Source organism: Balaenoptera borealis (genome assembly GCF_965194805.1).
Source record: "Balaenoptera borealis genome assembly, chromosome: 12".
NCBI classification, from domain to species: domain Eukaryota; kingdom Metazoa; phylum Chordata; class Mammalia; order Artiodactyla; family Balaenopteridae; genus Balaenoptera; species Balaenoptera borealis.
In genome coordinates, this window is record NC_138869.1 from 95,395,806 (window position 1) to 95,408,719 (window position 12,914).

At 40.8% G+C, this 12,914-nt stretch overlaps 1 protein-coding gene across 7 annotated transcripts in view; it reads right to left on the reverse strand.

Annotated features, from left to right (window-relative positions):
- The window catches only part of KDM1B (lysine demethylase 1B), a 54,889-nt gene that overhangs the window by 19,919 nt on the left and 22,056 nt on the right, over positions 1 to 12,914 (reverse strand). For all 7 annotated transcript variants that reach the window (XM_082346333.1, XM_082346334.1, XM_082346335.1 and 4 more), the window contains 6 exons: positions 12,340 to 12,544; positions 10,408 to 10,592; positions 7,323 to 7,499; positions 6,874 to 6,948; positions 3,734 to 3,871; positions 2,673 to 2,844 (listed from right to left, as the gene is read on the reverse strand). In XM_082346333.1, the coding sequence (XP_082202459.1) occupies positions 2,673 to 2,844; positions 3,734 to 3,871; positions 6,874 to 6,948; positions 7,323 to 7,499; positions 10,408 to 10,592; positions 12,340 to 12,544 (952 nt within the window). The remainder of the gene's footprint in view (positions 1 to 2,672; positions 2,845 to 3,733; positions 3,872 to 6,873; positions 6,949 to 7,322; positions 7,500 to 10,407; positions 10,593 to 12,339; positions 12,545 to 12,914) is intronic.

Below are 12,914 nucleotides of genomic sequence, written 5' to 3' on the forward strand. Positions count from 1 at the left end.
CTTCTGAAGACCTTTCCCAGGTAAACTCAGGGGGAAAGAGTATCTGTCTTGATAAGGTTGGTTTCTCTCAGGAAGTAAAGGCTTATCTTAATGGGGAACAAAACTATGCAGGTTCTATGTCTTCAACCATGTTTCATTTCTGCTTAGTTGAGAAACTATTTCTTCTTTTGCTCAAGATAAAGGAAAAGTAACCCTTGCACATATAAAGACAGAGAGAGGATTCCCATTCCCTTTCTGGTCCTACTGCCATCACCTTAAAGTCAAGTTCTTATAACAGCTCACTTCAACTAAGAGACCTATCATAGATTGACTACTGGCTATCATCTCTCCCAAACATTCCAAATATTCCATCATGGACTTTCACCATGCCAACCCTCTGGCTCAACACCTTTAATTAATGGTTCTCCATTGCCTATGTAATAAATTCCAAAACCCACAGCCAGACAGTGTTAGCACATTTTTAGCCTTTCCAAAGACAGCAAACACCACCTGCCCACTCACAGGCTCTGCTGCACTGCTGCTCAATCTTTTCCTGGTAAATGCCAACCCTGCAAAGTCTGCTACTACCACGCCCCTCCCTGGAATGCGCTCCCCACCCTGGTCCCATCCATCCTTTACAGACCAGCATCACCTGGTCACTACCAGCCTCAGGAATTGCTCCTTGGTTATCAACCCCCAGCACTTATCTATCCCATTCACCTGGAACTTTCAACTACATATACACGGCCCCGTGACATCGTTCCAATGATTGTCTTAGATTCTTTTTTTTGGGGGGCGGGGGAAGGCTTGTGCCTGACAAATTATAAGAATCTTAGCACAGGTTACTTTATAACCTTCCCAGTGATGACAACCACCCAACAGATACACTGCAGTCTCAAAGCTTCTATAAAGTATTGTGCACATGCTTGACTAGAAACAGAACTGAGTATCAGTTAACTTTTTTTTTTTTTGACAACTCAAGGTTCTCATTAAAATGTTCCATTCTTATGCTAGACTGTAGTATGGGGATGTCTGTGGCACCTCTGTGCTAGGCTTTTGCCCCTAGACCACTGGGCTTTTTTCCACTTTTAATACCTTTATGTAGCAATCCCACTCCTGCCTCCTGCTATGTAGTTTCTGTTTTCCTTTAGGTTTTGTAGAGGTGTGGGAAGAACCAAGACTGCTAGAACAGTATAAATAGACTGAGAGAAGCCTTAGTGTGATTTCTACGTAAATAACGTTTAAAAGCTTTAGTATATTTGCTTTGTGAAATTCACTCTAGCTTCTTAGTATTTATATTTTTGTCTTTTCAGCTAAATGCTAATAAGGTGAGAGCTCAGACAGCTGAGATACCGCTAGGCAGGCTCTAACTGTAACCTCATGTAGAGATGTGCGCACTATTATTAAAGCTTTTCCAAAAATATACTAATAAGATGAAACAACTACTTACACAGTAAGTGTTGCTGATCTTCCCTTAATAACTTGTTTTAAGTAAAGCCAAGACAAAGCAATATTATTAACTTTTGTATTTGGTGGCCCTGAAAGAATTGTAAAGAAAACCCCCACCCAGCGACTACCACACATGTGCAAAAACACTAATCAGATTCTGAGAACATCCTGCCACTCCGCCTAGTCGCCGTCTTCATTTCCAGAAAATTCAACAACTCACCACTTGGTCTGGACACCACATTTGGTTAAATGTTCCCTGTCAACCCCAGTAAGTTTCTAAAAATGTTCTGTTATGGTTTGTCAGTCAACACTTACTAAGGGCGATTAGAATGTGGGTTGGTCTCAGAGGCGAAGAATTGAGGCCTCCGGGGTGGGGGGGAGGGGGGTTAGCAGCGTGGGGCAGTGGGGCAGGCGGGGAGAGAGGATAAAAAGAGGAGACAGACAGTCCCTGCTATTGAGAAATGTACCCCAAACCGAGACAGAGCGTATGCCAGGACGGAGACTTGAGACCCCTCGCACAGAAACACATAGCTAAAGCAAATTAATAACCTGCCAACTGAATTCAAATGCTCATACTGTAAGAAACTCCGACATGCTTCCAAGAATTACAAGTGAATACATTCAGGTCATGAAATTGTAGGTTAAATAAATATCAATTTAAGAAGCAATATAGTAAGATCTCAGCGGGCGCCCGCAGGGAAATGAGCTGTTACAGCCAGGTTTTCTAAAGGGTTGTGGTGAATATTGTCCATTTAGTACCAAAGCCTAAAAACTTTGAATTAAAATTCTTAAATCATAATACAGAGTCTTGCATTCTTAAACAAAATATTCTGGAAAAAAATCTTAACCTCTGTCCAAAAAAGAAAAAAGAAATCTTTTCACACAGGAACTCTTATCTAGAAGAGTCATTATGTGGTGGCTTGTTATTCACATAGAGCTTACCACAGGCTTCCTTAAAAGTAAGCTCTTCTGTCTGGGAAATTGAAAATTAAACATTTAAATAATTTTTTTTAACATTGGCTATTGTGTAAAGACTTGTGTGTGCACGCACACACACACACGCATCTAAAGGTCCCTGAGGCAGCTCTGCGACCCTCTGTGGAACGGTCAGTTCAAAAGGAACGCTCCTAAGGACTATTCTTATTGCATCCATCCAGGCTTGTGGATGAATGATGCTATCGCTAATCAAGCTTAGGTTAGAATGAGACTCAGATGGAACAATCAGAACACCATTCTCCCCATACCTCCTAAAGGGACATCTTGGAGCTGAGTCTTATCCTTCCTCCACTCAGAGACCACATCCAAGAGAGCATTAAAATGAAAATCCATGCGCTTGTCAATAGTGGGGTCAGTTATTCTTCCACCTTCCTGAATTAAGTCACATCTTTCTCCAAATTTATGCATGCTGATGCCAAGCTTCAAAATAATAAGAATAAGAAGGTGAAAAGTTTTCCCTGGAAAAAACAGGTACAGGTTCTAAGCTGAAATCAGACAGAGCTCTCATGGAGAAAAGGGTCTAGGACCTCTCAAAAACAAATGCTGATTGGGGAATGGCAGCAAAGTAAGGCAGTGAAAAACCAGCATGGAATCTGAGAATGTAAGGGTGCCAGCAACAGCTTCTATGCCACGCCCTCCACAGCTTTCCAGCCAATATTTATCAATGTTTCAGACGCTATAGCTGTGCACCGCCTCTCCCTGCTCTGACATCCTATTTCCTCTAGGGAATCTCATGTGAAAGAGCACACAAACACACAAACACTCACAGAAGTTGAAATTGAATTGATTGTCAATAAATAGTTCAGAAGAATCCTTGGGCCTACCATAGGTCTTCAAAGACACTAGGTAGGTTTGCCTGATGAAAGATTTGATTCTCAGATAAACAATGAATACTTTTTTTTTTTAGTATAAGTATGTCCCAAATATTGCATGCAAAATATCCCATGTAATATTTGGGACATACTTATACTAAAAAAATTATTGTTGTTTATCTGAAAGTCAAATGTAAGTGGGCATTCTGTAATTTTGTTTGCTTAACCTGGCAACCCTAAACAAGTGGCCTGCAAATAATGCACGAATACAATTAAAGACCTTGGGGCAGGGGGGAATATTTTAAGTCCTCTAGTTCCACCTTCGCAGAAAGGAAGAACTATACTTGTTCTTGTTTACTTTTCAGAGGGCATGAGGGGGCAAGAAATCATTTTGGGGTTGTTACATATTATTTAGAAGCATATTAATACTGCACACCAGCAAACTGAGACAATTTTTTCTTTTCTTTATCTACAATACAAATCTTAAAGAAACCCACTTGTTCGCACATGAGTGCTACTGGGTTGTTAATACAGCCGTTGACAATCTGGGCTCCTCGTCCCACTGTGACGCCTGTGAAAGACTTATCATCCCACACTCGGCCTCCAATTCTGTCTTTGGCCTCCAGGACAGTCACCTAAAAAGACAATCAGGGAAGCTGAATAGGATGCAGTATAAATGTACAGTGACACTGTTAAATGAGTTTCATATCTCGTTAATGTATTATTATATTATTAGAGAACTTTAAAAAGAGGGCAGTGTGCATATGATCCAGCAATCCCACTCCTGGGCATATATCCAGACAAAACTATAATTCAAAAAGATACATGCACCCCTATGTTCATAGCAGCACTATTCACAATAGCTTAGATATGAAAACAACCTAAATGTCCAACGACGAATGGATAAAGAAGATGTGGTACATATATACAATGGAATACTACTTAGCCATAAAAAAGAATGAAATAATGCCATTTGCAGCAACATGGATGGACCTAGAGATGATCATACTGAGCGAAGTAAGTCAGAAAGAGAAAGACAACTACCATATGATATCACTTATACATGGAATCTAAAATATGCCACAAATGAACTTATTACAAAACAGAAACAGACTCACAGACACAAAGAACAGACTTGTGGTTGCTAAGGGGGAGGGATGAATTGGGAGTTTGGGATTAGCAGATGCAAACTATTATATATAGAATGGATAAACAACAAGGTCCTACTGTATAGCACAGGAAACTATATTCAATATCCTGTGATAAACCATAATGGAAAAGAATGTATACATACCTATATGTATAACTGAATCACTTTGCTGTACAGCAGAAATTAACAAACTGTAAATCAACTCTACTTCAATAAAATAAATTTAAAAAAAAAAGAGGGCAGTGTGAATAGGAGCCAAAGTAGATGTTAAAAACAAACAACCCAGGCTCTAGCAAGGAGTAAATGAGTGGTCTGCTGGAGAAGCCCCTCAAACTGTTTCCTCTCAAATCCCAAAATGATAAGACTGGATGAACTAGCATGTGAAATGCGTATTGAAAGCTTTTGTTAAATAGTATTCCATACATTAAAAGGCACTCTTAAAGACTAAGTTAAAGAGGTGGTTTTGTCCTATGAAATATCTATGTCTGTAGCAAAATTCCTTTAGCATTGTAAACAGGCCTTAACTTCCCTATGACTATTATTTAAAAAAAACTCATATGTCATTATATCTAAGTATGGCCTCACAGGCTTGGCCAAAGCAGGTTGGTCCCACACCCAGACCGTTTTATCTCCTCCAAATTTCTGATGCTGGTGGTGGTGGGAGCTGCTCTCAGGTGGACAGCCCTGTGGCTCAGAGAGCTTCACTGCCCTTGGTTGTAGTAACTGAAAATGTGAATCCTCTTCAGGGCAAAACCAGTCCTTTCATTTCTGGATCCCTAAAAGCATTCCTTCAAATTGCTCCAGGAGGCTCCCCGAGCTAACCATCTCTTAGGAGGAGTGCACTTCCTCACCACGAGGGAGAGGGGTGGCCTCCCCAGGGTCTCCTTAGAGAAAGGGGAGAATAACAGAGGTCCCCTGAATATTCTTCTTCCTTGGACCTATATTTCTCATTTTCTCCAACTAGAAAGGCTACAGCTTGTGATTCTCCCCTCCTCACCTTCTTTCTCTGACTTCAGATGAACTCAGAACCATCCGTTTCTAGTTTCTTTTTAGTCTATAAGAGGAAGGCTGAACATTAAAGACAGCACCCCTCCTAGTCCTTGGCTAGGACTAACCTTCCTTGTAACATAATCTGTGGGTTTCCCAAGTGAAAAACGAACAAGAAACCTTGGCCCTAATATCTAATGCTGAAATACATAAATGACCAATTAAAACACCTCATAGCTTAATACCACTTAGACAATATTTTGAAATGCAAACACACTTCTTATACATTCAACTCAGATTCTTCTGTTTTGTCAGCAATATATATAGAACCCAAGACGTAAGTCTTGCATTCCACCAAAAGGAAAACCTCTTAGGCAGAGCCATTGAAAACTTTCTCATTGCCGAAACTCCTCCAGCAGAGGAAAACGTTGTGAAAAAGAAGTTGTTTCTTTCAGCCAGAGAGAGTACAGCGAAAGACTAATTCAATTCTACCAAATTGATTTTCACGTTTGGTTTAACGGAAGACCAAAGTCCTTGCAAAACAAGTTTTTAAAAAAGGAGAAATGAATCAGACATAGGAAGTCCCAGAAATTTGGAAGATTTGAATGAATCTAACGGAAATTAGATACTGAATTGCACAATTTTTCTTTTTTTGTAATCGTCTCTATTTTGGCTAATTTTAATTAGATACTGAATTGCACAATTTTTGTTTTTTTGTAATTGTCTCTATTTTGGCTAATTTTGAACAACTAGAATAAGGCAACATACTAGATAAAACGAAATAATATCCTTCTCCTTGGGGAAGAAGGCTACCTCAAAAATATATAGTACTTTAAAAGACACATAATTCTGTCTTAACCCTGGATTAACTCTTTCAATCCTGCTTCCAAAAGCAAAGATTTTTGTTTTCCAGAGTAAGGTTCAAAGTGTGATTTGCATAAGAAAATGTAACTGGATATTTCATTAACTTTTATGCAGGAAATGGTGAATTTCCAAGCTGCTATTTGTTGTCTCAAACTATTGCAGAAACAAGGGCTTTTTCTTCGCTGCTGTGTCAATAACGACATGTCAAGAATTTCTGCTTTTTTTATTTTATTTTATTTTATTTTTTGGCCACACCACGTGGCATGCAGGATCTTCGTTCCCTGACCAGGGATCGAACCCATGTCCCCTGCAGCAGGGGCGCGGAGTCTTAACCACTGGACCGCCAGGGAAGTCCCAAGAATTTCTGCTTTAATGTCATCTTAGAGTCTCTTGCGTTTTGCCCATCATAGTCTAAAATCCTCTCCAAAGCTGCTGGAGTTTCTACTTCCTCTACCTTTCTTTAATTAAACCAATTTCAAATTTTGTATCTTTTCTAGGATCTATTGTAAAGATATAAAGATATAATGTATTGAGCATGCTTTGCTAAAATCAGAAACTAGTTTCCAAGTCTTAGAACATTTGGACCAAAGGAGCAGTTAACCATCCGTTTCCGCCTCCATGTCCCCCAACTCTTACCTTAATTCCAAAGTTATGCAGTTGCCTAGCAGCTGCTAATCCTGCTGGACCAGCCCCAATAATGATGACTGATTTCTTTACCAAAAAAAAAAAGAGAAAGAAAAGAAAAAGAAACAAAAATCCAATTAGAGCAATGAAAACAATATAACAGAAGGTACTAACTGCCAAGCAACTGTTCGTTCATCTGTATTTCCTTGATGTCCTGTCTGTACAAGTTATTTCCCTAAGGAATACATTAGTACTCGTCCTGAGTCAGCCCTTCCTCCTTTCTACTGTCTAGAGGAACAGTGATTGATATTCTCTTCCCTTGGAGAAATGCATATTCTACAAAAGTCTTGCCTTATAACTTTTATAGTGCTTACGGGAGTTTTACTTGTATTATGAACATTAATGTACTAGCATTTATCATGACCGATGGTGGTAGTATTGCTAGAGCTACAGTCACCTACGTTGTGGTAATCTTTAGGAAGAAGATGCTGGTCAGTGCCGACAGTGAGAACTCCTGTGTTGATGAGACCTTTCCTCGTCATAAAATAAAGTATCCTCTCCACTTCCTGAACACATCGGATGCGCACGAGACCCCGGACGATGATGTGAGGAATACATTTCTGAGGAGTAAGAGCTTCCTGTGTTTGGAAATAAAACCAAACTGTTAAAACCAACCAACCAACCAACCAAAAACAACTCTTGGTTCCTCAGAAAGTGAAACGTAGAATTACCATATGACCCGGCAATTCCACTCCCATGTATTTACTGGAAAGAACTAAAAACATAGGTTCAAAAAAAATTCACAGCAGCACTATTCAAATTGCCAGAACAACCAAGTGTCCATCAGTGGATGAAAGGATAAAGGAAAGGTGGTCTATCCATACATGGAATATTATTTGGTCATAAAAAGAAATGAAGTGCTGATGCATGCTACAACAGGAATGAACCTTGAAAACATTATGCTAAGCGAAGAAGCTAGTTTCAAAAGGCCACGTATTGTATGATTCTGTTTATATGAAATACCCAGAACAGGCAAATCTTATAGAGACAGAAAGTAGGCTAGTAGTTTTCAGAAGCTGGGGGAAGGGAGGAATGGGGAGTCTCTGCTTAATGGGTGTGGAGTTTCCTCTTGCGGTAATGAAAAAGTTCTAGAACTACATAGAACTGAAGGTTACACAATACTGTATACGTATTTAATGCCACTGAATTATCCATTTTACAGTGGTTAAAAGGGTAAAAATGGTAAATTTTATGTTGTGTGTGTTTTACTACAATTTAAAAAAAAAAAAACACCTCTCCAGGTAATTGGAATCCATCATTTACCACTAAGATATAGTAAGACCAAAGGAAGGTCTGCCTGGAGAAGGAAAAAAAAGGAGAAAGGGACAAAAGAAGCACACAGCAATCTGCGTTTTATCACCTAAGTTTCCCCTCACAGAGAATGACTGACCCGGGGAGTGGGGAGGCAGACCATACCACAAATATATTCCTGACTCAATAAGCCACACAACAAAGGCCATTACAGAAACCCAGGATGCTGCTTGCACTGGCAGCAGAAAAAGCTGGAAACTCATCACTGATAACACAGGGGGGAAATGGGGCTTCCCTGGTGGCGCAGTGGTTAAGAATCTGCCTACCAATGCAGGGGACACGGGTTCGAGCCCTGGTCTGGGATGATCCCACATGCCGCGGAGCAGCTACGCCCGTGAGCCACAACTACTGAGCCTGCGTGTCTGGAGCCTGCATGTCTGGAGCCTGTGCTCCGCAACGGGAGAGGCCACGACAGTGAGAGGCCCGCGCACGGCGATGAAGAGTGGCCCCGCTTGCCGCAACTGGAGAAAGCCCTCGCACAGAAACGAAGACCCAACACAGCCAAAAATAAATTAAAAAAAAAAAAAAAAAAAAAAGACATGGGGGGAATGGACTTAGGAACTTGTAAAAAAAAAAAAAAAAAGACACTGCCTTTCTCTTTTCACCCCAGCAGCTTTGGCAAGGCCTTGGTCCGTTTCAAAGATTCAAGAGTAATGTGGCCTCTGCCCAGTGTCATGAAGTTAGAACAGGCTTGGGCCATGTGGGCGGTGGCAGAGCAGGGAGGGGGCCGACCCACCCCGGCCTCTCCTCTACTTGTCCCCAAGCTCCAGCTCCAACAGAACCTGAACACAGGAAGATGACTATATACTCAAAATGTGAAAGAAATAACGTGTACAACATTGGCTTGGATTGCTGCACAAGATTAAAACACGTGTTTGTACTCATGATGTCAAAAAAAAAAAATCACTATGAAAGATCCCGCGCTCCGCAAAGAAAGATCCTGCGTGCCACAACTAAGACCTGACGCAGCCATAAAAATAAAATAAATAAAGATTTAAAAAATCATTTCAAAGACTGACCCCTTTAAAGCAACCATATTTGAGTTTTCCCACTAGAGTATTAAATAGATACGATACTTGCCATCTTCTTATTACAAATTAAAATAGATCCACACTGATAAGTGGAGGATTTTTTTTTTATAAGATTCTTCTCCTGTATAAGTCAAATTTCAAAGTCAACTAAAAAGAAATGGGAAGAAAAATGAACCCAAGGCTGTTTCTGAAAAGTGCATCTTCACAACATATTTACAGGAAATTCTGACCACAGTTTTGTTTAGTTCAGCAAATGTTTATTGAATACCTCCCTCAAGCCTGCTGGAGAGGAAATGAATAATTCTACCTTGCCCAACCCACTCACCTGGGTGTAATTCGTATAAACTGCATTTATAGCCATAACTTAATCAAGTCATCTCAGACTGGAGTCTAATTCAGTGAAATACCAGGGTGGAACTGGAATATCTTTCTTTAATCAAGATTTCTTTGGCAGTTTTGCAAAATGTGCTGCATTCAGCAGTCACTCAAATAATTGCAGAAGAAATTAATAAACTGGAAAAACACTAGGGTCAGGAAAGCCTCTGCTTTTAAAAAAAAACAAAACTCGTGGTCCCACCCTGCCCACCCTCTAATTTACCTTCATCCCTTTCAAGGTGGGCACTGTGTGAGGGCCCTAACATTTATTCAGTCCCAGCAAAAAGCGAATCGCTGGTCTCAGATGCTTGAGGATAACCAGGTGAGTCAGAATCCCTGCCCTCGAGGGGTTTATAATCCAATCTTTAATGTTTTATTCTTTTTTCTCCTGGTATTGTCATTGGAACTCCTTGAACCAAATTTTGCACCATATAACTAGAGAGTGAAGAATTCTGAAGACATACGGTCTAAAGTGGTGGTTCTCAGGAAGGGGAGACTTTGCCCCCATTTAGCAATATCTGGAGACATTTTTGGTTGTCACAACTGGGGGAAGGGGGTGCTATGGCACGTGGTGGGTAGAGGTCAGGGATGCTGCTTAAACATCCTATGACGCAGAGGACAGCCCCGACACAGAGAGTATCCACCCAAATGTCAAGAGTCCTGAGGTGGAGACACCCGGATCCAAAGGTTCTGTCCACAGACAAAGCAACTTCTCTCCTTAACAGAAGTCTGTGTCCATGTGCTGTTGGCTAACGCACCCTTCACTCACCTTGCAGTTAGTATACCACAGGGCGAGGATGAGGTTCCTCAGAGCCAGGTACATGGTGGGGTCTCGGGAATACTCTGGGAACTCATAGAGCTCATCCAGCTCCATCACGTCTGGCCTCACGCACAAGGCTTTGCCGCACTCGTTGGGCTGGTAGAAAGGCTGGAAGTACCGGTTCATGCCTGGAACTGAGAGAAGATGCAGAATGGGCAAACCTCACAAGCTGTAAATTCTAAATCTGGGTAAATTGAAGAGTAAAAAGAAACCAGAAAGGAGAGCCTAGACAAGCTCCCCAGTCTGTCCTACATAAATATTTCTACTTCCTCTGTCCAGTTAGACAAAATAGGCGTGAATTAAACAATTTTTTTCCCCATTCTTTCTTCAAAAATCCAATTTCTGTGGCATGGAAATTTTTTTTTTTTTAATTTTTTGGCCACGTCACACAGCATGTGGGATCTAGTTCCCCGACCAGGGATCAAACCTGTGTCCCTGCATTGGAAGGACGGAGTCTTAACCACTGGACCACCAGGGAAGCCTGGAATTTTTTTTTTTTAATTTTTAATTGTGGTTAAAAAAAACACGTGCCATAAAATTTACCATCTTAATCATGTTTGAGTGTTACCATTCAGCAGTGTTCAGTATATTCACATTGTTTTCCAACAGATCTCCAGAACATCTTCATCTTGCAAGACCGAAATTCCAAACCCAACCGAATGCCAAGTCCCCATGGAAATATATCTTAAAAGAAACTTTCATTGGGATTTTTCTGATTATAAAATTAATAGGTTCACAGAAGTAAATAACAATCACTAACCACTGATAATCCTTGAGCGGTGTTAACATTTAGGAGTGTACTCTAACCTTAGTTCTGTTTCTATGAATAGAGAACATAAATATAACTGATATTTTTTTCTTACAAAGCCAGAAAAAAATGCAATAAAAAGGCTGTTTTTCCTACCTGCTTTTCAAGAACAGTGTCCCATGTCATTAAATATGACTTCAATGGACATATAATATTATCTTATTTATTATTTAACCACTCTCCTATTGCTAGGCATTTAAATTTCATCCAATTATTTCACTGTTATAAGCAATGCCACACAAATCTTTGGACTCACTTTTGATAATCTTTGATAATTTATTTAGGATAAATTCCTACATCTAAAGAACATCTATTTTAAGGTTTTTGATTCATGCTGCCAAATTGTCCTTCATAAATGTATATACACTAATGGTATCTGAGTTGCCTGTTTCATTCCTCCTTCATTAACACTGGGATTTATCACTTCAGCTTTGATTTTGACCGCACCTGCATTTTTAGATGGCCCAGTGTTATTAGTTAAGATAGGGCTACAATGTCAAAATCTACTTGCACCATCAAAGATGAAGTTTGTTAGCATGCAGGAGATGATCTACAATTCTTGCTTGTACGCCAAGAATTCTGATGGAGAATTTTAAAGATCCCTTTAAAGTAAATGGTTATCAGTCTGCCTGCCTTGACCTGAAGTTTTTTCAAGAGTGGGTTGTTTGGCTGAGATTAGCAATGGCATAATTAGCAGCAGAAAGACTCCGGGAGAAAAAAGAAGGGTGGCTCATAGAGTCAAAACTTTCTTCTGGCATGTCAGAGTGAGTAGGTACTATCATCAAATTATGCAGCTACCCAACTTTCAAAGAAATGCTCATTAAACTCCGTAGGCATGATTCCTGGACAAGTGTTACAGGCTTTCCCACTGACTGAGGGAAAAATTAACTGTCCAATATATACAAATGATATGAGCGATCCACAGTGAAACCAGATCCATGAAATAATGAGGCGCTTTGTAGCAAGCTGCACACATTAAAAAAAAAAATCTTTTCCATTCTGCTCACCTACATATTTCCAGGGCAAGGGCGGAGGGAGGAGGGAAAGCAGGGAGGGCCAGGACCAGCTCTCACCCAGCACAGAGGGGACTGCCTTGGAGTGCTCCAGCTTCCCAGGACTGGTGTCGCTGGCCGCGCGGTGCGTGCTGGTGCAGGACGGGCTCATGCCAACGCAGTCGGGGTAGTAGGCAGAGAGCAGGGGTGCTGCCACGCTATCTTTCAGCAAAGGAGGTAGGATGAGCATGGAGTACCACCAATGGTTGGAAACTTCCGACACTCTCTGCAAGGGGGCAGAGCAAAACGAAGAGGGACAATGGCAAACAAGAAATGTACACGCAGAGTCAGCCAAGGACAGACGGTTCTCGTCGTGTCATTCATTCTCATTCATCCTTAACCCTTCTACTCTGCCTTCTCCCACTCCATAGTCCTAGGCCAGAGTTCTGCACAGGAAGATTTAGAAACAAAAAATGCCTGATGAGACCTGGAGAGAATGTTTCCTAGGCCAAGTTTTTTCAGATCTTCAGCAATGGCCTCCCCCTTTCCCTCCCTCAAAAAACCCCACCAACACCAGGTAAGTCTTAAAGCTACCCCCACTGACTATACTGCAAGCCCAGGTTTGTTTAAGTCTGACATGAGAAACTTCTTTCTGT